Source organism: Narcine bancroftii, chromosome 8 (assembly GCF_036971445.1).
Source record: "Narcine bancroftii isolate sNarBan1 chromosome 8, sNarBan1.hap1, whole genome shotgun sequence".
NCBI lineage: Eukaryota > Metazoa > Chordata > Chondrichthyes > Torpediniformes > Narcinidae > Narcine > Narcine bancroftii.
In genome coordinates, this window is record NC_091476.1 from 109,226,136 (window position 1) to 109,251,937 (window position 25,802).

Sequence of the window (25,802 nt, forward strand, 5' to 3'; positions counted from 1 at the left end):
GCCCCATTATCTCATTCTTGATTGGCAGTACTGCTGTTCCTGTGGGGTATTAGTAATTGGGTAAGCTACTTCATGAATCTGGGAAGCTTGACCCAATGCTTCTTCAGAATGGAGAAGAAGCATTGGGAATGATGTTGAGATCTTAAGTCTGTGCATCAGGATCTCACAGAAGTCATGTGTAAAAGACCACCACCTTGCAAATCTCCACCCACCTCTCTGATCAACCCTTTCAAAATAAGAGAAGTAAGGCATCCCTTATCTTTGATCCTGAGAGTTTGCCAAATAAATGATAGCCCTGATAAAGCTCTCCTCAAAAATAGTGGCTGTTAACTGAAGCAAAACAGGAACTGAAGACAGGAAAGACTAATTTACACAGTGATTTCCTGATTTTATAAAAGTTGCTTCTCATGGACAATTGCTTGTACAAACAATTTTACGAATTACATGATTATTGATTTTTCAAGCTTTGTTTTGCAATCAATTGCCTGTATGTATTGATGTTTGCAACTAAATTTTTTTTAAGTTCATTGGTAAATGTGATTGTTTTTCTTTAGTCAGTGTAGATAAGCAATATTTGTTGCTAATCATTTAAAGTCTAGCTGCAGCACTATCTGAATAGATTGCTGTTCTTTCTCTGTGCTAACTAACCAGCACAGATGTTACAGAACAGCTCGGTTGACAGAACACGACAGCCTTACTGAAGAGTTTGTAGATTGACATACAAGTTCCGTTGGTGTAGAAGGCTTGTGGGATGTTGGTGTCATGTGATGGTAAGTCTCATTTTGCTTGTGTATTTCTTGGGATCAGAGAATGGAAAGGAGTTTGCAAAATGGTTTAGCCAGCATTCCTCTCCCATAATATTTTATGTGATTCAATAGGTTTCTCTTTAGGATTTATTTCCTTGAAAGTAATGCCATGTTTCCAGAAAGATGAGATGAGGGGGCATAAAGTCCTCAATTAATTTGGGTGTCTATGAATTGGGCCAAATCTTTATGCAAGTGGGAGATGAGCTGGTTGGTGGCGAGTGAGAGATGAAGTTCTTGTGCGATTTCATGGTGTCTGTTACACCATGGCAGAACTTAAAATGCTAATGTTAAATGGTACATATTTTAATACCCAGTGGCCCAGTGCAGTACTGAACCCAATGCTTACTGTCAGTTTAACACCTCATTTTAAGACAAAGATCATGTATGATGAGGTGAGTGAAAGAACAACATGAAATACTCCCACTCCTGTCTTATAATCAGCTTTACCAACAAACATGTTGCTTTAATTTTCTAGAGCAAACAAATGCCACTTAATGCACTGCCCTAAATCACATTTTGACCAGTTACTGAATGAGAATTCAATTGTAGCAAAGCTTATTTAATCATAAATTCCTTGGTAATTTTCAAAATGCATATGTGTGTACTTGTGAACAGAGAAACAGTTAACATTTCAGATGAGAATCATTTACCTGGAATCGATCATGTCCCTGGAATGGGGCAATAAACTGCACCAAGGGTCACAAGGGAAAAGACTGTATGGATATGATTCAGTAGCAAGATTTTAATGATTTCAAAAGTTGTTTATGCAGTTTATTCCATTTTTTTCTTTCTAAAGCCAGTCTCCCATCCACCTTCTATTCATACCAGTTTTTTTTACAGGGCTAATAAATCTACTGTGGATGTTATTGCCACTATTCTTCACTTAGCATTGACCCACTTAGAACAACAGGGATGCTATGTAAGGATACTTTTTTTAGACCTTAGTTCTGCTTTTAATATTCTTATTCCAGGCAGACTTGTGGGTAAACTTGCTGACTTAGGATTTTCCAGATCAATTTGTCTATGGGTCAAGGACTTTTTAACAAACCGTTCCCAGACTGTAAAAATAGGTGCTCATTATTCCCCTACCCTCACACTTAGCACTCATTCCCCACAGGGTTGTGTGGTTTGCCAACTGTACAGCAGCAGATAAGAGGGGTCTTCAGAGGGTTATCAATGCGGCCCAGAAGATTATTGGGTGCTCTTTGTCCCCTTGGAGGATTTATTTCGATCTCGCTGTATCAGGAAGGCAGCTAATATCCTTAAGGATTCTACTTACCTGGGCTATCATTTGTTTGACCTATAGCCCTCAGGTAGATGATATAGGTCCATTAAATCATGGACAAACAAATTCAAGAAGTTTCTATCCCAGAGCCATTCGAGAATTAAAATCTGCCAATTACTGTATTTGTATTTTGTATTGTTTTAATGCTGTTTTTTTCTTATTTTTATTATTTTATATATTCTTTACATTGTATTGTGAGTACTGTTTTTAAATTTCGTTCCATTTTCTTACACATCAATAAAGCACTTACAACTTAAATAAAAATGTCTAATGACTTTTGCAAATTATCAGAATTAAATATAGCTTTTCAACAGTAATTGCATGTGTAATGATCTGGGTGAGCTTGTCTCAGAATATCAAAGCAAATGTGACATATTAAAGTAACAAGTAGTTTATATATGTGCTTATAATTGTGCCACCATTCTATAACATCTTTCGGATGCAGTGCTTGTCTTTACCTCTGATGGTAGCGTTGGAAGATGGGATGTACACATCATGAACTTGGCATTACTTCCTGCCTATCCAATTGTGTTATGAGATCTTTAACATTCATTAGGAAAGGAAACAGTATGTTTAAGTCTATTTTTTGCACTAATGGAATACTCCATCACTTGTTAATTATACATCTTTACCCAGTGACTGTAACATGCATGTCAATAGTTTATCTAATAGCCACAACATTTTTGAACCATGAGCATTGGTCACTGCATGCCACAGCTGCAAAAGCAATCCACTCAGAGATGTGCAGGTATTCCACAGTGAGTGATCGCTCTTGGGAACAGTCAAGTGGCCTTATTGCTGAAGTTATTTATAGTGGAGCAGGAATGTACTTTCTCATGTTATCTTTTTATGGTGCAATGGAAAATACTGAATAGGTCGACATTGTTGATAAAGTATGTAATTTTATATAGGCTTGCCTGCTTCCAAAGCCATTTTTATAGTATATACAATTTTTGTCATTCTTTGGAGCCAACTTCTTGTACTAACTCAATAATTTTACTTTATATTTAAAAATGTTGGCCTTTTGAGGAATAAAGAAGTTATAATATTCCTAGGTCACTCATCTCAAGATTTGGTTGTCTTGTGTGATTTAAAGGAGTTTTTTTTAATGGATTATGTTATTTTTTTGGCTCTGGGCAGGACTGGTATGGTCTGACTTTATTGTCCATTCCAAGCAGATCTTCAGTTGAGTAGCTTGTTCAGTCAGCAAAATTCTTTTGGCGAGACAAAGAAGGCAAGTTTTTTTGAAGAACCATCAGTGAATTGCAGAAAGCTCTGATCCAGCATCCTATAGTTTGGAAATTGTGATGATCTGGTTCATTCTTTAGTCCAGAGCGTGAGCTGATGATTCCAAGTTTGGCCAGAATTGGGGACTCATAGTGTGGCTGGGTGGCAGACAGTTTTTGCCCAACTGTTGGGCAACAGTTTTTTTCCCCCCCCAAGCCATCAGGCTCCTGAATTCACAAAACATATGTGGATACTGTACCGTGGACTTTTATTGTATATGTCTTAATATTTTAGCTTCTATTTATGTAAATCTGCTCCATAGTCCTGGAGAAACGCTATCTCATCTTTACTGTGCAATGCATGGAGCGACAAATAAAGGTGACGACTTGTAGTGAGACATTGCCGAAAATAGGTTGAGAATGGCTGCTGCACCGCACTCCTCCCTGAACTAGAAAAAAAAACATTCCCATAAACAGGAACAGATGGCGGTGAGGAGATTGTAGGAATGAAAAATAAGCTCAGCCCTTTTATATTCTACTCCCAGAAAAAAATAAATGTGCATATGTATGGGAATAAGGTAAGAAGGCAGAACCAATCACACAGCTCCTTGATTTTAATGGACATGAAGAATTTGCCATTTGATCGGATGTCAGGGTGGCCACTGGCACTTGGATCAATTACCCTGAAAGAAAGGGCTCCTTGGAGGGATAATTGTATGAAGAAATGATTAGCATAGTTGTGCCTTTTCCTGTGAAGAAATACTCTGAACAGTTCTACCTCTATAACATGTTATATGAGAAGTAGATTGAGAAACGGAGATGGCATTTGTGACCCTGATGAAAATAAATCCTTTGCCAGCCCTGGGTCCATATATGTCTGACAACACATCGTCTGCCCCTAGAGCAAAAGTAAACAAACTATGCAACTGCTTTTCTTAGCCACTGATGCACTTTATAGAAGCATCCAACTATGTGTCGGCTCTGAAGAGCGTGGAGTGCTTGATCAATGACATGTCTATCATTGTCCATTTGTCAGCAAAAGATATCCTTTTACACTGGGTGAAATACTCAACGAAAACCTCACCAGGTTGAATCTTGTACACAGTATCTGGAGAATCCATAAACTCTTCCTTCCTATTTCTGATAGCTATTTGACACATTAATGTAGCTAAATAATTGCTCACTTTATCTCAGCAGAGGACTTCCTTTCATAGTCGGCCCACTCCCAGGGACCTTACAATGGCATCAACCCTCTTGTATTGAAACCTTTTCTAAATATTGACACATTCTTGACAGTTGGTTGGTAGTGGTCAGTAGAGCAGATAGATCTCTGGTGGTCGGAGTAAAAACACAAAAATGCTGGAGGAACTCAGCAGGACTCAGCATTGATAGGAGGTAAAGATATATAACCAATGTTTTGGGCTTGAGCCCTTCTTCAAGGTATTAGCAGTAAGCAAGCAGACGCCTGACTAAAAAGGCTGGTGAAGTTCGAGTACTGTTACAACTTGGTTGATAGAGGAAGGTTCAAGAGCCCAGATTTCAGACCTCCACACCTTCTGCCTGAATGTAGCAGCAAGAAGAGAACATGGTGATTGGGTGGTGGGGTGGGGGGGGGGGGTGCGGGGGGAGGGTTCTTTTATAATGCCTGATTTTTTTTTAAGGTATACATGCAAGTTCTCAAAACAACTGATCAAAATAGCAGATTCTCCATATAAAACACTTTGGTTAAAGAAGTTTTTCCTAAATATAACATTACTGAAAAAGGATTTTGTAGAATGAATTGCGTTTTGGAGTACAGCCACCATGATTATTGGTAAACTTCAAATAATTCAACATTGGTTTCAGACCAGCCCATTGTCTGCACCTGGTTCTCAATCTTGTATCACCCACAGACCTACATATTCTTTCATTTACCACAGGCATTTGGTTGAGGTAGATGCAGGAGGTCCAGTGACCTCAAGCCTCTTCCAAGACCATTGGGATTTCTGTTTGCTTTGGTGAGAAAATATTTTGAGAATTTTTGTTGAGAGCATTTACGGGGACTAGGGTCTTTCTATTCCACTGCCCACTTCCTGACTGAGACCCCTGTCTGCGGGCCACATATAACAAACCCACCCACCGAAAGCCGGGCTATAATACTGGATGTTACTTCTATTTGTGCCACATTTCATTGATTTTTTAAATTTGGATGTGGTAGGATTTTCCAGGATTTTATATAAATTTTCCAGAGAACCAATTAAGTTCTCTTTTAAAAAAAAAAAGAGTGTGAACTGAGGGCCCCAGCATGAATGTAAGTGGGAGTGAACTGGGGACCCCGGTTGGGAAGGAAGCAGAACAACCATTAACCTGGTGAGTCAGATTCTGAACACTTGGGATTTCTGAATAGTCGAAGTATTGTCAGATTTTTCTGTATGTTGGTATTTATGGCTACAGTAGTTTTCGTCTCAGAGTTTATACTGGTCCAAAGACAGAATACTCCTTGATCCTTTGATGCACCTGGCTAGCCAAAGAGGAGGAAACAGACTTAATTTCCTTTTATCAGTTTGGCTGGTGCCTGTGTGGAGAAACAGAAATCTGGGAAGCATAATTTAAATTTAAGTCTAGGAGATGTTTTTCCTCAATGGAATAGCAGTAGATACACGTTTCAAGAAGATTAATTTTTAATTTTTATACTATCTCTAAAGTGAATTTTATATTCTGTACAAAATATCGTTCACCTTTATCTTCAGACAGATACAAGCAGCCAAAACTAGAAATGTATTAATTGGCACATCCAATATAGGTTTGTTTATATATTAAAAATTATGACTGACACATTTTTTAAAGAAAATATTGTATAAAAATTAAATATTTTTCTGGATGCTATTTATGTCTAGACTTTGATCTCGTCACATCAGAAAATTGTCCCTGAGCTGGGAGCACTCTTGTGTAAGTCAGAGGTCATGGGTCCAAGTCCTGCTGGGCATTACCTCAAAGTTTAGGCTGCCTGTCAGCTCCACAATCATGGACAGCTTGTGGTTAGAAATGAACCCATCATTAGGCATCAAATTGCACTCTGTTAGTGTGGGTGAAATGTCCCATTGCATAATTTGAAATGTGGAGGCTTTAATATAGAACATGGAGGTTTATAGCACTGTACAGCCCCTTCAGCCCACGATGTTGTGCCGACTTTATTCACCCACTCAACAAACTAAATATTCCCTATCTCACACTCATAAGCCTCCATTTTTCTTGCATCCATGTGCCTAAGAGTCTTTTAAATCCCCCTATTATTATACCAGTCTCCACCTCCACTTCAGGCAATGCATTCCAGCCACCCACAACTCTGTTTCCCCTAAACTTTCCTACTCTCACCTTGTTCAATATTTATCTATCAACTAATTTAAGAAAAGATTTATCTGGCCATTATCACATTGATTTTTTTTTTGGAGCCTCTTATGTACAGTTTGTCTGTTGAGTTTCTTACATTTAAAAAAAAATGTGATTTCAGTTCAAAGGTACTTTGTAGGCTTAAAAGGACTCTGGGCTATCTTAAGGTGCTATTTTAATCCAAATTTGTTATTTTATTATTAAAAGGAAATATATAGTTACACAGAAACAGGCCCCAGGCCTATAGAGTCCACATCCATTTGCACTAATTTAACACTGATCCTATTTTATTCTCCCTACATTCACAAAAAAGACTCAGAATCTACCCCTCATATGAACTCTAGGTTTAGCTGAAGAAAGGGTTAGGAGCTTCAAGTTGCTGGGTGTCAACAACTCTGAGGATCTATCCTGGGGCCTCTAATGCCTTCTCAAAGAAGGCTTGCCAGTGGCTATGGAGATTTGGAATGTCATCAATGACTCTTGCAAATTTCTACTTGTGTACTGTGGAGAGCATTCTGGGTGCATCACTGGTATAGAGATGCCAATACACAAGGCGAGAAAAACTGAGAGCTGTGAACTAGGCTAGCGATGTCACAGGTATCGGACTCCACCCCATTGAAGACATCTATAAGAGGCAGTATTCTTAAGAAAGCTACCTTTATCCTCAAGGACTCCCACTACCCAGGCTATGCCTTCTTCACGCTCCTACCATCTGGAAAGAGGTGCAAGAGCCTGAGGATGAATGCGTAGCAGCACAAGGACACCTTTTTCCCCTCTGCCATCAGATTTCTGAATGGACAATGAATCACAGACGCCACTTCATTTTCTCTTATTTTTGCACTAATTTATTTTTAAACGTCACTTTCATTAATATTTGCACTTGATGCTGCTGCAAAAACAACAAATTTCATGACATGCTCATGTCAAACAATTCTGATTCTGAGGTTTGGGAGGAAATCTGCTTTCCCTGTGAAAGCTCTCACATGCATTGCAAACTCCACACAGGCTGTGTCTGAGTTCAGCGTTGAATCCGGGTCTCCAGCACTGTGAGACGGCAGTTCTCCCTATCAGAGTTTGGATAATTACTGAAAAAATATATTTTAAAGTAAACTAGTCTAGAGTGGAATGCTGAAAGCATTTGAATAGCATTGCCATGGAGCCCCATTGGGCCTTCAGAAACTGAAGGTTAACAATATCTGGTTGCAAATGTTATTTCATCATGACCTATGATGTGCTTTGCCTTCTGATGCTCATTCACTAATCCAGTTGATTGGCTTTGGAGGCTACATCTGCAGAGCCCCAGAACACTCCTGCCAATTCCACTGCCTTACATTCTTTTCTCTTTTTACTAGAACAGCTGCTTTCTCATCAGCCAACTGCGGGAAATCACGGGAGTTCATGACAATCAGCTGCTGCAGAAGGCACTCCAGGTTAGTGTTCCTTCCTGAGCTTTCAGCACAAGCCAGGATGCACAGCAGATGGGTGTGAGATGATGCATCTTGCCCATCCTTGCCACCCCCACTCTCCAAACCCACACCATGGCCCCCAAGTTCCCAGTCACTGATTTCTTACATTTAAAAAAAAACACACACAAATGCTCAAGAAACTCAGCAGGTCAAAGAGTGCCTTTATGTAGCAAAGGTGAGGTACATCACCAACATTTCAGGCTTGAGCCCTTTGTGTCAACGGAATCCTGAGTTTTACCTTCCTCTTAACATTTGATTGATTCTGAACAGAAATGAGAGGGTTTCCATGTGGAAAGAATTTTCAGCTTTTGAGAATCCAGATCAGGATTATCCAGGCTTGTCAGAATTTGCATTTTCCTGAAGTATCGCTAGTTTGTTCTTCATTATGCATTGAGGAAGAATGTGCTAACAAAGTTACAGCTGTTTCTGCGAGTTCCAACCCTGTTCATGCCCATTGTTTGTGCACCAATATTTATCATGACTCAATAGTGAGCCATTGATTGTGAATCAGGCATTCATCCAGCTGACCGGGTTAATGCATGGACTGCAGGAGTGCTGCACCACATAAGCTAACCCAAGCCTGGTTAGTGAATAGATGGCCATTCACTGACCACATAGCTGTCTGGGAGAACTTGGTGGGTACAGAGGGCTATGTGCTTCCTACTTTGACAGATACATACTTTCTTTTGAACACCATGGCTATGGTGTACTTTTCTATTTCATGCAGTTTCTAGCAGAGGTCACTGAACATTGATTAGGATGGGTTGATTTACCCTCCCCAGCTTTAGGCTTTAGTAATAAAATAGTGGTTGAGAGGGTAAACCTTGAAATTATCTCCTCACCTCAAGGTAATGCTCATTTCAATTCCATGCCATGATATGAATGTATTAAATGAACTTACAGATAAACCAGCATTTCCATTCTCTGCAAAGCACTATGGTTTTAGAATTATTGCCTTGCACACATGCCCCAAGGGAGTACATTTGTTTGGGAATTAATGGTTGTCACAAACTTTGTAACATTCTCACCTGGAATGAAAAGCAGAAAAGGTCCACGTTATACTACTAGAAGGAGCCAGTGCACTGTAGTTCACTGTAGTTTTGTGCATTTACGTTGGGCAAGTAAATGCAGGAGAAAGGAATAAGATGGAGAAACACGCAAGTGAGATGCATGGATTGGAAGAAGACCCATGGGACATGAACAGCCGTTCAGCCATATGGTCTTGTGGTTGGAATAGTAATGAAGTGATATATTTGGAAGCTGAGGTAGCCATGGATTGGGCAAAGACAAAATCAGTATAAAATACTTTGTGATGATATCCCAGCCATCCCCAAAACTCATCTTCAGCCTAATCCACAGGCACGTTAGTAGGATGCCAGAGACTGAGTGTGAGTGGAAACACGTGAAGCGTTACCATGTGCAAAACATTGTCAATCCCATGGAAGAGTAAAGCCGCACTTCCAGAGCACCTGGTAGCAAAGGAAAGTGTGACCCTTTTCCCATTGAGCTTGTTCCACACTGACGTAGCTAACCTGTGGCCTCTTGTGGCAGATGTTTGAAACTGCAACTGTCCATCTTATTGTGTGAGCTGCGTGATAATGCAAACAAAGGTCCTGATACACCTCGTGGAAAAATTATTTTGCGATGCAATGACTTTTGGCAATTACAGCAGCTGTTTTTATAAATAGCAAGATCTCAAAGAATTGAGGGTAAAAGCCAATTAATTTATGTTTAATTCTACTGGTTAACTAAGATACCCAGGTAACTCTCTAGTCTTGGAATATGATCAATTGTTAGCTTGATTTTTGGATTGTCTCTCATGCCAAGAAAGTAACTTAAAAACTGTTTCTTTTGTCCTTCATTTATTAATATTGTTTCCCAACATCACTGACACAATTTTCTTTTTTGAATATTTTATTTAAAGACAACACATATAACAATTAACAAATTCATACATCACATTATTATGAAACTTATAAATACAAGTTGATTTCTATAAAAGAAAAAAGCTATATACTGACACAGTTTTCAATACATGGGACTTTTTTCCCATTCTTTCCCATCAAACAAGTTCGACACCCTGTCTAATGATAGGAATTTGAACTCTTAAATTTCTGTAGATGGCATTGTGAAAATAGGTTCTGTGGAAGTCCATCTTGAGGTGGAGATTCTTTTACATGGGGGGGGGGGGCTCATCTGTTGCAGATGAATAATCATCAATTTTCATTTTTATAAATTCTCGCTAACCAGTGTTTTCAGTTTCTTTTTTTCATTGGGATCATTCCTTTCTACTGTTGGGGCCAAGAGCAATGCTCCCTATGTTTAGTAAAGTCCATGAGAGTAAGATTTTCCATGGTGGTTCTCCCTCACACCCTCATATGGGATTCACTTGGATTGGGATAACATTGAGAAATGCAAGATTTGTCTCTAATATTTTCTATGTTGTGTTATTAATTCCACTTGTACTGCTGCCTTTTGGAAATTATTCTCTTTCTTTCATAGATTTTCCCTGTCTTTAATTTTTTTTTCTAAAATATTATTTTCTTGGACCTTTGTCTTGAGAAAACCATGTTTTTTTTTCTTTATCAAACCAGGATATTTAAAGAGATTTAATTTAGACTTGCTGCACTGTTACAGGCCATTTCAGTCCTTGAGTCCGTGCCGCCCAATTTGCACCAATTAACCTACACCCAGGTACGTTTTGAACTGTGAGAGGAAACTGGAGCATGCAGCCATGAGGAAAAACTCCTACAGACAACATGGTCCCTATCGCTGGCACTGTAAAGGCATTGCACTAACCGCTACCCCAACCGTGCCACCATGTGTTCCTGAGGAAAAGAAAATAGTCGATGGATCAAAGCCCAGTCATTTTTGCCTGCTATCCATGTTTTCCTTTGTTTTGTCCATGCTATACAATGTTATACAAAATTTGCAGCATTATCAACAGGTTACACAGGCAAATAAACTTAAATGCACCTAGGCAGCCAAATTATTTCACCCAAGACCAATCTGTTTCTCCCTTTCCCAGATCAAGTGAAATGTTGACTTTAAATGTTAACCGATTTTCTTACCACAAATGCAACCTGACCTGTTGTGTTTCCATTATTTATGATTTAGTTCATATTTCTAGTGTCTGCAATCTTATTTGATTTTCATGAGAGATTTTGTTTGTGGAATATTACCAAAACCAGCAGCTACTATATTTGTCTCAATTGTGTCATTAATGGAGGAAAGTATCCCAGGAGCCCCATCAGACCAAAATTTGATTCTAGGCCACACAAAGGAAGTTTACAAAAGCTTGGGAAAAAAGGCTAGGTTTTAAGGTCTTTGCTGAAATGGTCAGGTGCAAAGGATTTAATCTCAGTTCTTGCCTCTGAAGGAACATTGCCTTCCTTGTGTATTCAATGACTTGTCTTCACATGATCCACCCCCTGAGAATTATAAATAGAAGTGCTGCATTTCCTGTTTTTTTTTTAAGTATTGATTATGAGCGTGCTAAAATGTTGCTGTAATCTTTTAACGTGGTTATTGTCGGTCTCTCTTGCAGGTCAGCAGTGGTGACATAAATCAGGCAGTGAGTTTCCTCACCGATGAAAGTGCCAGAGAACCAGATTGTGGAGTAACAGCTAATGAACCAGACAGTGAATGCAGCGGAACTACAGATAGCCAGTCACGTGGCAGTAAGCAGTTTTCACCTCTAGTTGACTGTGCTTTGCTTCTAAGCTAACTGATTTGTAAGCAGGGAGAATGATTGATCAGAGGGTTAAAGGCATTGTTTGCCTTTAAGAATTACAATAAGCTGTATTCAGTGCTGATTCTCCCTTCTGTTTGATCCCCTTTCAGTCAGTCAAAATGATGACTGAAACCTTACCTTTACTGTTCAAGTTTATAAAAAAACTGTACGTCTAACCCAACAAAAGTGTTTCTTCGGTCCATCGTGCACACACAGAATACAAAGGTTTAAAAAGTGCATAGTATATCTTAAAACTTGGGTGCATGGATCATTTATGATTATTTTGGTCCTTTTTTCAAGTTCCAAAACCAAGCTAATGTCTATCTGAGTTCCACTAATTCTTTCAGGTGTCATCGATCTCACTGGTGATGAGAAGGAAGACATTCAAAAGGCGATCGTGCTGAGCCTGAGGGAAAGTGACAGACTACAGCAGGAAGCTACCTTTGCCATCGACAATCAGGACCCAAACCAGTATGACATCCACATATGCACATGATGGGGAGGGTTTGCTGGAGTTATCTGAGTGTAGTTAAGCTAATTTGATCGGGGAATAAAATACATTGGATATAGAGTAGGGAATAAATTCTTATATTGTCGTGTAATAAAGCAGTAAGTATAATAGATTTATTACAAGTATAGAAAGTATATTACAAATATAGAAGGAAAATAAAGTGATTTCAGAACGAAACAGATCTAGTCTTGATTAAAAACTGGGGAAGAAAGCAAGGCTTGGTTGTAATTATTTTAACACAAGTTGGCAGATAAACTGAGGGCATTGATTAACATGGGAATATGATGTTGCTGTTGAGGTGATGTGATTGAAAGATGGGCAGTATTGGCCACTTCACATTTGGGTATAAAATCTTCAAATGACAGTGTGGGGGATTTGAGGGAAGTAAATGAGGGGTTGATGTTGTAGTATTCATCAAGGAGTTTATTGCTGCAGAAGAAAAGAGATTACGTACTAGAAGTTTACTTAAAACATAAATTGTTAGCCCAACACTATGAACCCTATTGGTTCCCATCTTTGCTTGACAGTGGCTACATTGTCACTCATCTCACTGCCATTTTTAGTACTGAGATGTGGATGATTCAAAAATGTTTTAATAACTTAAATGTCAGTAAAATTATTATAACTTTGAAATTTGCCTTCTACTGATTGAAAAATGATAGACTTGTCTTTGTAGAATGGGCGATGTAAACAGTGGGGAGAGTAAAGCTGGGTTGAAAAGGAAGAGGTGTGAAGCATGGGGAGATTCTCCCAACCCTCACGATCGGAAACGGGAAGATAAGTGGCCAGTTGGACTCAAAAATGTTGGGAACACCTGCTGGTTCAGTGCTGTGATACAGGTAAGGAGGTTGAGTCTGAAGGAGTGTTATAAACTGTTGGGAATGTGCATTATTCTCGAGCAAATGTTGGCATCAGGTTGTTTGCTTCTCAAGAATGCAGTCCCTGCATTTTCCTCTGTCTTGTGTTATTCTTCAGCCAGTTTCTATTCACTTTTTACAGTGGATTAATAATAATCACCAAAGGGTATCAAGGTGCCATTAATGTAATCAACCATTCCAGGGGGTTTCCAGTGGATTGCCTCTTTTATCGTACAAGGATAGAGCTCTGGAATCACCTATGTAGCTTTTTGATGGTTTTCAGTAGTTTGGATTTCCTTATGAGCATTACAGTTAACCAAGTCCCCTCTAGTTCTCATTAAAAATCATCAGTCTGAAGCATTAACTCTATTTTTCTCTCTCTGCTGATGCAATCTGAACTGATGTTTCCAGCACTTTCTATTTTCCAATAGAATTTGCATGCTTACCTAATTCTCAAAGTTTATCTGGAAATTGTGCATATTTATTTGATTTTTCATAGAAGTCGGCATCATCCTTGTGGGGGGGGGACCCTATTGCACAATGTGTTCAGCCAGGTGAATTGCTTTAATTGTGAGCTCAAACATTTTACTAGTTGCTGAGAAAATGACAAAATTTTAAATCTCGAGATGGGGGCAGAACATAAATGTTTTTTTCATCACTCAGGAAACTGGCACAGAGTCATGAGAAGTAAGGAAAGCAAGCAGTGAGGTCATGGAACCTGTACAGCTTAAAGATGAGGTGCTTGCTATCTTAAAGCAAATAAGGGTGGATAAATCCCCATGGTCTGACAAGATATTTACTCAGATATTGAGGGAGGCAAATGTAGAAATTGCAGGGGCTCTGTCAGAAATATTTAAAATAACCTTTGTCATGGGTGTGGTGCCAGAAGATTGGAAGGTTGCTCACGTCTATAAATAAAAAAAGCTCCAAAAGTAATCCTGGAAATTATAGCCTGGTGATCCTGACATCAATAGTAGGTAAATTATTGGAAGGTGTTTTAAGATTGGATATAAAATTATTTGGGTAGCCAGGGACTGATTTGAGATAGTCAATATGGCTTTGTGTGTGGCAGATTGTGTTTATAATCACTTGGTTAAAAATTTTCAAGGACTTAACCAAGAAAGTTGACAAAAGAAAGGCTGTGGATGTTGTCCCTATGGACTTTAGTCAGGCTTTTGACAAGGTTCCACATGGGAGGGTAGTCAGGAAGATTCAGAAGCTCGGTATTCATGGTGAAGTAGTAAACTGGATTCGACAATGGCTTGACAGGAGAAGCCAACCAGAGAGTAGTGGAGGATGATTGCTTCTCAGACTGGAGGCTGGTGACTAGTGATGGGTCTCAGGGATCAGTGTTGCGACCATTATTATTTGTCATCCAAATCAATGATCTGGATGATGATGTGGTAAATTGGATCAGCAAGTTTGCAGACGACACGAAAATTGGAGGCATTGTGGACAGCAAATAAATTTTTCAAAGCTTGCAGAGGGATCTGGATCAGCTGGAAAAATGGACTGAAGAATGGAAGATGGAATTTAATGCAGACAAGCGTGAGGTGTTACGTTTTGAAAGTACAAACCAAGAAAGGGCTTCCATGGTAAATGGTAGAGCACTGAGGAGTGTGGTAGGACAAAGGGATCTGGGAATACAGAAGATACATAATTCCTTGAAAGTGGCATCGCAGATAGATAGAGTTGTAAAGAGCTTTTGGCCTTTATAAATCAAAATATTAAGTATAGGAGTTGGGATGTTATGATAAAGTTGTGCAAGATGAGGGTGAGGCCATATTTTGAGTATTATGTGAATTTGGGTCACTTAACTGTAGGAAAGAGTGCAGAGAAGATTTACTCTGATGTTGCCTGGACTTCAGTGACAAGAGTTACTGGGTGTTATGTTTCTGGATTGACTTGGGATAACTTAAAGATGCAAGATTCAAATAACAAAAGAGACTTACTGATGTCTTTCACCATCTCAGGAAACTACAGTTACTACAGTGAGAAGGGTGTATTCTTACACGGTTGCAAAATAGTTTACATTATCCTGACTATATAACATCTTCTCAAGATAAAGAAAAAATTTAGTGTTCTTTATCACTTTCTTACCAGTGTAACTTAAATAACTGAACTTGTACATTAATTTATTTACACAACTATTTTTAAATAATTCTCATACTGTCGGCAGTATGTTGCTTCACCATCTTGTGGATTTGGCTGCGAGCGTTGGGCTCTGTGTTGCTGGTTCACGTGTAGGTGATGTTGCTTGTTGTACTTCACCTGACAACTGCTGTGTTGATGTTTCAGTATTAGTGGTTGTGGTCTCTTCACTTGATACCTCACTTGATATTGGTTTTGCTGGGATTAAAGCTTTCTGCTTCATCACATCTTGCGTTGGCTGGTTGTGAATTTTGTTCCTCCTCGGCTGATTGCCAGAGTTTGTCTCGACAATGTATGATCCTGGTGTCTCAGCTTCTCTGTTGACCTTTGCTGGGGTCCATGTTTTAAACATTGGCTCTTGAATATGCCCATGCTGCCCTTTGAAGAGTTCTGGCAATATTTGTGCATCTTTGTTATAGTGCTGGCATCCTTCTTCTTGTGTGTCAGCCAGTCTTCTTCTGGTGTCCTTCTGGTCTTCTGCAGGGTGTATTTTGCTTGACAGAATGGTCTTGTATCACCTGCTATTTAGAAGTTCTGCCAGTGACTTCATGTCAGCCCTTAAAGGTGTTGTTCGAAATGATAGAAGAGCTAGGGATGGGTCTTCTTTTGTTTCATGACCCTTAACTAGTGTGCGTTTCACTGTTTGCACTTGTCTTTCAATGAACCCATGACCTTTGGGGTAGTATGGGGATGATGTAGTGATACTCTGCAGCCAGCTTTCTGAATTCTTGTGACATGAACTGTGTCCATTGTCACATATTACTTCCTCGAGTATTTCTTGTTTAGCAAGCAGCGCTCTTATTTCTGAGGTGATAGTTGATGCTCTCAGGTCTTTCATCCTTTAGACAACTGGAAACCGAGTAGTAACAGGCTACTATTAAATACCACTCTTGATTCTCAGTGAACAAGTCTGCTCCCACTCTGTGCCATGGCCTGGCAGGTACTTCTGTGGAAATCATTTCCTCTTTTTGTTGTTTGTTTCTGATTATGCTTTTGGATATTTTCTTCATCTGGATCTCATAACTGACAGAGATCAACTGCAGCTCCCAGTAGCTATCCAGACCTAGAATTGTTGGTCCGTCTGCGTATACCATGTAGAACGTACAGAGGATGTTGTTTTCCTTATGGCAGCCACTGATCTTGGTTGCTTGATCATGGGTCCACCATAGGCCGTTAATGTGACATTTGCTGCTTCCAATGCACCGTCTTTTGGATACCCTTTTATGTTTTCTGGGAACATGTGGTGGTAGAGTCTGAGTGGAAGGACTTTGCTTTGTGATCCAGTATCCAGCTTCACCTTTAGGTTAAATATCATAGGCTTGTTCTGGATTGTCCTCTGTATTTGGATCCTTGTGTGCAACTTGCTTCCTTCTTTCATCTCACCTGACATCTCGTGAAGGTGTATGGATTCCATGTCCAGTATCTGGGTGTTGTAGTCTTCATTGTTATTTCCTTTTATATGGTGGATCTTCTTGTCTTTTTTCTTCACTGGTATTACTATTTTCTTCATAGCAGACTGCATATCTTTGCCCAGTAGTTTGCTTAACCACAGGCTCCACTTTCAGAACCTTATGCAGGGTATTTGTTTTGTTCATCAAAGGGGTGCTGTCTGCTGCACTTCCTGCAGGTCTTGGTGGGGGCGGGGGGATGTTGCACTTTTCTGACTGTGTTCTTTATAGCATCAACCCTTGTCTTTGCTGTGGGTGGATCTGCATAGATAGGAATTTCATTTGTATCCTTGTGACATCGAAGGCTCTGATGTGTCTATAGCTTCGGCCAGCTTCAAGCTATCCTTCCCTATAAGAGACTTTTTCACTTTGGGATAGGCACACCCCCATATTAGTTGATCAACGAAGCTTTCCTCTATATCCTTAAATCTGCATTTTGTAGCAACAATTTTTAGTCTAGTGAGGAAGTTATCAACAGTTTCTTGCATTAAGCCTTGAAATTCATAGTGTTTAATTCTATGATTAGAACTGGGTTCAAGGTGAGAAGCAAACTTTGCAGATATCTGCTCTGGATCATTTTTATCCACCTCTGTAAACTCCCAGCTATTAAATAAGTCAAGGTCTCGCTCCCCTGTCCAGAGAAGTATGTAACTGACCTTCTTCTCTGCTGTTGCATTTTAAAATAGTTTTGGAGTCCTGAATTGCACGTCAGCTGAAACTTTTTAAACAATTCAACAATGTCTTCAGCCTCCCAGACCATCACTGGGTGAACTGCTGTTGCTCCAGCCATTTTTTTTTCAGTAAATTTTTTCACCTCTTCCCTTTCATATTTCAGTGACTTACTAACAATTGTATTGCTTTATTCTTGATCTCTTATACCACTGCCACCATGTTATGTCTCTGGAGTAACTTTGGAGGCTTCTTAAATCACCTAGATGCAAGATATTTCCACCATCTCAGGAAACTGTTCACACACACTCCTTTACATATACATACGCCTCACAGTGGTGCACTACAGTGAGAAAGGTATATTCTTGCATGGTTACAAAACTATATATTATCCTGACTATATAACACAGGGAAAGGTTAAACAGGTTAAACAGTTAAACATTTATTTCCTGGAGCATAGAAGAATGAGGGGAGATCTGAAAGAGGTATTTACAATTATGAGAGAGATAGACGGAGTAGATGTAGATAGGCTTTTTCCACTGAGGGTAGGTGAGATACAAACCAGAGGACATGGGTTAAGGGTGAAAAGGGAAGAGTTCAGGGGAAACACATGGGGGAACTTCTTCACTGAGAGTGTGGTGTGAGTGTGGAATGTGTTGCCAGCTGAAATGGTGAATGTGTGTTCAATTTTAACATTTAAGAAGAATTTGGACAGGTACATGGATGGGAGAGGTATGGAGGGCTATGGATTGGGTGTGGGTCAGTGGGACTAAGCAAAAATAAATGGCTCGGTACGGGCTAGAAGGGCTCCAGGGATCTGTTTCTGCTCTGTAGTGTTCTATGCTAAAATAGATGGCACCTCTGCTGGTTATCTAATCCATGCAATGATTAATTTTCTGATAGCTGGCCAAGCTGAGCTGTAGAATTAAGGTGTTCAGAATTAAATTATAGATTGGCAGCTCTGAATCATTTCTCATTGAGTGGATTACATAGTGTTGTATGGTATTGTATAGAAGTTAATTGACTGAGGCAGAGCACTCTTGTTTATTGGATCAGATAAGCTCTACAATCTTAATGGAAAATAAATATTTAAGAATAGGTTGGTGAGATAACTTAGTCCAAGCACATCACTGCACACTTATTTTAAACTGCAATTCTATAAAACCTTTTAAAGACTCTTTTATTGTTTGTTTTATCCCTTTTATTAGTGTTTTTGTTCCATTTCCTCTTGTGTGACAAAATCCTACGATTTCTATAAATCTGTACATTTACTGTCTTCAAACAGCTGTGGTGATAATTGAGAGAGTATCTGAAAATAATTACTCTTCCTCACACCTCCCCTCCCTCCACCGCCCCCCCCAATCATCATTACCTTTGAAATTCCTTCCTCTTTTATGTTTTGTCATTATCCTCGATCCCTTTCCAGCTCTTCATCCCTGATTTTTCCTCCCTCACATTTTTCCAAGAATATTCTCCTCTAACTTGAACTCCCCTTGATAGTGATGCCTCCTAGCATCTCTCCCATGTGGGCTATGCTTTAAAATTCAACCGAGATATTAACTGCAGTTGGATTATCTGTGAAGAACATTACAGCACACACTGAAGTCTGTCAATGGCCAATATTTTTGCAAGTTTCTGGCATGCAGTTTGGATTGGGGTTCCTCGTTAATTCAGCAGATTCATATTGGGGATTGGAGAACTTTGGCCTCCAGTGCACTGATATTGGGGAGGCACAAGAGGTGAGATCAGTAATTTGCTAAAGATGATTGGAGAGATGATGAGCAGGGAAATTGGAAGCTAATTAACAATTACAATTTGCATGAAGTGCTTTGGGTCCACTTAAGTTCTTTCTGCTTTAATGTTCATGTATGTTTTGTTCCAGTCATTATTCCAACTACCTGAATTTCGGCGTCTTGTGCTGAACTACAAGGTACCAGAAAATCCACAGGAAAATTGCAGAAGCCAAACTGTAAGTTAATGAAGGAAATGGTTCAGTAGTTCACAAAAAAATTATGGGGGGGGAGAAAAAGTCACTGTACATGTGTGAAAAAGAAAAAGTGTATATCATGGCTAATGTGATTTATGGTGTGAAAAAAAAAAAAATTATAATTGTTATCATATTCCACAAATGATGTGGGTGTGTGTAAATCTGTGAGGGAGGGAGAATACATTTATGCTGTTATGAAATTGACTGGCTGAATTCCATAGTTTGATTTTTTTTTTGCTTTACAACTGAAGAAGTGTGGCATTTTTTTTATAAGAAAGCTTAAGGGGCAGTTAAGTAGAACCTTTAAAAATTTAATGATGCTGTTGAGTCAGAGATGATACTTCCATATTGATAAGTGAAATTTAGTCATCAAGTTGTACAGAAGCGAACTTCAACTTGACTTGACCAAACTGACCAAATTGACATTCTGGGTTAATCTCATTTGCTTGCATTTGATCCATTTCCTTCTAAACCCTTCCTATTGATATATCTATTCAAATGTCTTTTGAATGGCATACTTGTACACATTTCTATTGTTCCCTTTAGAGCTGAATTTGTCAAGAAAGTATTAATTATTCTGAATCTGAAGTAAAGACGACCTTCTTTGAGTGATTTGGATATGGAAATGTTGCCATCATCATTGAATGATTGAGGCAAAAAGTTGTTCTGTGAGATGGCTAGATGAACCAAGAGAAAAGGAAGTGCTTAGTTATTTTGGTAAAACACCAGCGCAAACATTTAGGACAAGTGTTTATATGGTGCATTCAATAAAATAAAATACTGATTAGTCAAAATTAGAAACTCTTATTGTCTGATGGAATGATTCCTTGAGGAAGAATATTGACCCCAAAATGGTTGCACACTAAAGACCATTCTCTTTGAAAACATCCTCAAACAATGGCAAATATAACAACTATTATCCTAAATCTTTAATACGATGTCCAGTGAGTTCATGTGAATAAAGTTAAGCATTTGATAATTAGTGAGTTATTCAGAATTTCATAAGTGTGAGCATGTTTGGAAGGTGCATCATAAACATCTGAAAGATGTTGTTTTGAATGCACGCTCTGTCTACTGACCATTATCAGCATGACAAGAGTAGACCTGGTTCCATTAAGATACAGAGCACGATGCACCTAATTAGCAGAAGAATATTATTGCTGGAGTGTCTTGCATACATTCCCTTCCCTTGAATTCAATGTGAGAAGAACTTCACTGAACCTCCTTGGATGGGGCATAATTCTCTGGAGAGCTGAGATTGTGAGCGGCAGTTTAATTTTGTGCAGTCTAGTTATTATGCATGGGCAGTTTCCAGATACCCACAATTATTGGTTTTGTTTCTTTAGCCATACCTTGAAGAAGGGCTCAGGCCGAAACAAGGGGTATTTATCGTAACCTCTAATGGATGCTGTGGGAACTGCTGAGTTCCTTCTGTACTTCTGTGCTTTCACTACGATCACAGCATCTGCAGACTTTCGTGTTTTGCTCACAATTGTCTTGCACTGAAGAAAACCTGGATTTTGTTGCTAGCTTTGCAGGAAAATTATACTGAATATTGACAATTTCATCAACTATCTTTAATGTTACAGTCATTTGTGAATCAGTCCAATATTATCCATGTTTTTAAATTGGTTGTTCTTTCAAACTTCTGAATGAAAATATTTCATGATATCTCAGTCCTAAATAGCTGTTCCTTTTGTATCGGAGCACAGGTCTAGGCTTCCTTTGCCATTTAATTACCCTCTGTTCCTAATGAGAATAATAAACTGCAGTGTCGCTAAGACTCAAATGCAGGGACAAATAATTGAAGGTGAACTTGACCTCTCGTTCTTTCGTGAAAAATATGTCCACTGTTTACTCGAGCCCCTCTGCTCTTTGGAAATGTTTCATTGTGGAGAAGATTACAAAGATCTCTCTTGTTACTTTGGGTTCTTGCAAGGCAGTATTGAGCAATTGCTTTAGCTTCTTTGGTGGACTATATTCTCCTTGGGGAGTATACAGGTTCTCACATCTTCTAACTGGATTATACCTCAACTAGGAGCTGCGAAACTTGGCATTTATGCAGGAACTTCGCTGCTTGTTTGCGTTGATGGTTGCCTCAGAGCGCAAGTACGTCGATCCATCAAGAGCAGTAGAACTCCTTAAAGCTGCATTTCGGTCAAGTGAAGCACAGCAGGTGAGTCAGTGTATCGCCAGCGGCGCTCAGCTTTAATTTAAATTGCTGGATAGTGGGGGGAAAAGCTGGAGGTTCAATGAATCAGAAAATAACATGGAAGTGAATGACAACTTTCCCCATGTGAACTTGGCACAATCACTGATCTGCCCATTGTTGATCCGTTCACATCATTATCCAATCTTTAATGCTGATTGGCTACCAAGTCTTGATGTCCAGTTTGAACTTGGAATCCCAGCAACTAATAAAGATGCTCATTTTTAAATATGCTTAAAATTCAATGCCATTATGTGGCTTGTTCCATTTATTGTGTGACTGCTTTCTCTGCATCAAACTTTTTATCCCACTTATAGCATAGCTACGTCAGTATCTGTAACTACACTGAGATATGGGAATTCCACGTCTTGAAATTTTGGACCAATTTCATCTTTTGAAAATGAGTTGCTAAGTGAGGTTTGAAAGATTATGCCTTGGCTAGGTTGGTACTACTCATACCTCTGAAGCAATGGTCAGTGCATACTTCAGTGCAATACAGATTTGGATTTATTGTTAGAGAACATACATTACATCACATGCAACCCTGAGATACTTTTTTTTCTGTGGGCGAGGGAGAATTTCCCCTTATTGGTCGTGCAACAAAAAACTGTACACAACAACACAACATACACATATAAGCAAATAAAGAACTGTGAACAGACGAGGAATATAAACAAACTGTGCAATACAGAGAAATTTTTTTTAAATCAATAAAGTACACAAGAGTTCTTAAATGAGTCCCTGATTGAGTTTGTTGTTGAGGAATGGTGGAGGGGTAGCAGCTGTTCCTGATCCTGTTGGTGCGAGTCTTGTGGCACCTTTACCTCTTTCCTGATGGCAGCAGCGAGAACAGAGCATGTGCTGGGTGGTGTGAATCCTTGATGATCGCTGCTGCTCTCTGATAGCAGTGTTTCCAGTAGATGTTCTCAATAGTGGGGAGGGTTTTGCCTGTGTTGTCCAGGGCTGTCTTTTGAAGGGCTTAATGCTCAGGGGTATTGGTGCCCCTTGCAAGACCATGATGCAGCCAGTCAGCACACTTTCTACCATGCATCGTAGAAATTTTCCAGTGTTTCTGGTGTCATACTAAACTTCCGCAAACTCCTGTGGAAGTAGAGGCACTGACATGCTTTCTTCATGATACCATTAGTATATTGGGTTCATTAAAGGCCCTCTGAAATGGTGACTCCTAAGAACTTAAAATTGCTCACCCTCTCCACCTCTGATCCCTCAATGATCACTGGATTGTATACCTCTGGCTTTCCCTCCCTGAAGTCAACAGTCAGCTCCTTAGTTTTGGTGACATTGAGTGCAAGGTTGTTGTTGGTTCACCATTCATCCAAGTTTTCAATCTCTCCTGTCTGCTGAATCTTCACCTTTCTTTATGCAACCCACTACTGTGGTACCGTCGGCAAATTTGTAGATGGTGTTATTGTCGTATCAAGCTACAAAGTCATTGAAAGTAGAGCAGGGAGCTAAGAATGCAGCCCTTTGGTGCTCCAGTGTTGATGGAGATTGTGAATGAGATGTTCTTACCATTCCTCACTGATTGTGGTGTACAGTGCTGTAGAAATGGTAAAATGCAGGTGATGTCCCTTTGAATGAAGTGTTGAAGTAAGATTCTATCTGTTAATTTAGGCAATTCAGTTGAATATTAAAATGCTTTCAGGATTTTGGAGTAATGAGTTTTTTATTTAGATCGGGATATTGTTACTCCAGAACTTTTGACAATGTTGGTAATACTTTCTTCCCCAAATCATAACATTTAGTGTTTGATAACTTACATGCCTGAGTTGTCCTCAATTATGTTCTCCAAATCTCTGCAGCAAAGGGAATGCTGCATTCAGATGTCTCACCTTACAGTGTCCATTTTTTTTTTGAAAATAGTAGGAAGGTATTGAGCAACCAGAAAAGATGAGATCTGATGAAATGAAGAGACTATTTGTGATCAAGCCTCATAATGATGGATATTTACATTCTGTCTTTGCTTTTAACCAGGATGTAAGTGAGTTTACCCACAAACTCCTGGACTGGCTGGAGGATGCTTTCCAGTTGGCGGCAAGTACAAAGTAAGTTCAGTTTATTTTACTTTAATGCTCACTGGAGTACAAGGTGCTCAGTGAAGAGGAAATTGCAGACATCAGATTTTGCCTCAATAAGAACTTAGTATTTAAAAAAAATATAAGAATGAGAATAATTATAATCTTGTCCTCAATTATGTTCTCCAAATCTCTGGAAATATTGGTGTAAATTTCACCTAGATGAATGAACACATCTCAATCACGTTAATTTACAAAGCTTCTCCAAGTGCATAATAACACCCCACTTTTGGACATCGCTGTCTATATATTCCCCCCACTTTTTTTTGGAAGACCAACCATTCATCACTATCCACTATCAATGAAGCAACAGTAGACATTCTTTCTTTCCCTTTAGTCTCATTAAAGGGACACGCTCTGTTCCCACTGCTACCATCAGGAAAGAGGTCTAGGTGTCACAAGACTTGCACCACCAAGTCAGGAACAGTTGCTACCCCTCCACCATCAGACCCCTAAGCAACAAACACAATTACGGACTCATTTAGAGATTCATTTGTACATTATTTATTGTTGAATATTTATTTCTGTATTGCACAGTTGGATAACATTTCTCTCTTGTATATGTATATTTTTTAAGTACACTTTTTTGCTCTACAATCATTAGAAATTCTGCCTGGCCCACAGGAAAAAGAATCCCAGGGTGTATGTGATGCCATGTATGAACTCTGACAATGTTTAAACTTTGGTTTCTATTTGTCTGGTGCCTACTGTGACAGAGGATATAGATATATAGATATGTTTTTGGGAAATAAATTGGGAAAGGTTTGTTAGAGTATGTCACATACAAACATTTTAAAACTGATCTTATTTGAAATACTGGAGCGCTGCCCCATGCTAGACATATTGGGGCCTCAACAGCTTTTGCAAGAGCTTTGAAGAGTGCTTAAGAGACTTCACTAATGGATTGTTGCTGGCAAAGGGCAACAGATGAAAGAGCATGTTGGAGCCGCTGCTGACTGGAGGAGAGCTTGCTGGTCTAAGAGGGTCATGTGGTTTTGCAAGCAGAGAGTCAAACAGGTTTCCTCTCAGAAAGAGAGAGAGACAGACAGACAGACAGACACAGACACACACACACACACACACACACACACACACACACACACACACACACACACACACACACACACACACACACACACACACACACACACACACACACACAGATCACTTGTACAGTGTTGAAGACAGCCTGGTCAAAGCCCTTGTGGTTCATGCAAGAGGAGAGGACTGGCTGTCTAATGTTTCACTTGGAATAAGTGACCTGAGAGAAAGAAGTTATCATCTGGAGAACCCTGAAGGGGGAAGTTTCGTCAGCAAGACACTGGAGTGGCTGATGGAAGAAGATCAGTTGTGGATGTCCTAGAACAACAAATCTCTCTCTGAAAATCGACAAGATCCTTCCTGAGTGGTAACTATTTACCTTTCAAGTACCCAAGCCTGGTGAACTTTATAAATGTTAAATTCTGTGCACAGTATAAGAATTGCCTGCAACCAGTGAACTTTGAGGAATGAGAAGTGAGATTGGACTGTGAACCGAAGAACTTTTCTGAGCTTACGCACACATGCACTTAGAATTAGGAGGGGGCTAAGTAAGTTAATAATAGATAAATTAAAGTGTGAAGCTGTTTTCATGTTTAAACATAATTAAAAGCAACTTTTGTTTAAGTAACCATTTGTCTTGGTGAATATCTATTGCTGCTGGGCTTATGGGTCCTCTGGGCTCGTAACACCTCCTGTGATAATTATTTTGCATTTTATCTCAATTGGTTATTAAGAAGAAGCTCATGAATTATAGAAAACATTTGTCTTCTGTATGTTACAGAAATTTGCACAAAAAGTCGCAAAATCCAATGGTGGAACTTTTTTATGGAACCTTTTTGGCCGAAGGCATTCATGACGGTACAGAATTCATAACAGGATTTGTCAACATTTTAATAATTTTTAAAAAATATATTTATTTTACATTTCTACTTGCATGCAATTTGTAAA

General features: G+C 39.2%; 1 protein-coding gene across 8 annotated transcripts in view; it reads left to right on the forward strand.

Moving 5' to 3' along the window:
- Positions 1 to 25,802, forward strand: part of usp28 (ubiquitin specific peptidase 28) — a 93,907-nt gene that overhangs the window by 37,090 nt on the left and 31,015 nt on the right. For 5 of the 8 annotated variants that reach the window (XR_011343369.1, XM_069894830.1, XM_069894835.1 and 2 more), the window contains exons 2-9: positions 8,039 to 8,116; positions 11,700 to 11,832; positions 12,233 to 12,356; positions 13,073 to 13,235; positions 19,404 to 19,490; positions 21,547 to 21,684; positions 23,713 to 23,783; positions 25,636 to 25,712. Coding sequence is in view for 7 of the 8 variants with exons in the window: in XM_069894830.1 (XP_069750931.1) it covers positions 8,039 to 8,116; positions 11,700 to 11,832; positions 12,233 to 12,356; positions 13,073 to 13,235; positions 19,404 to 19,490; positions 21,547 to 21,684; positions 23,713 to 23,783; positions 25,636 to 25,712 (871 nt within the window). In the remaining variant the exon portion in view is untranslated. Of the gene's footprint in view, positions 1 to 641; positions 771 to 8,038; positions 8,117 to 11,699; positions 11,833 to 12,232; positions 12,357 to 13,072; positions 13,236 to 19,403; positions 19,491 to 21,546; positions 21,685 to 23,712; positions 23,784 to 25,635; positions 25,713 to 25,802 lie in introns of those variants that run through there. The other 3 variants (XM_069894832.1, XM_069894837.1, XM_069894833.1) reach the window with 3 other exon arrangements.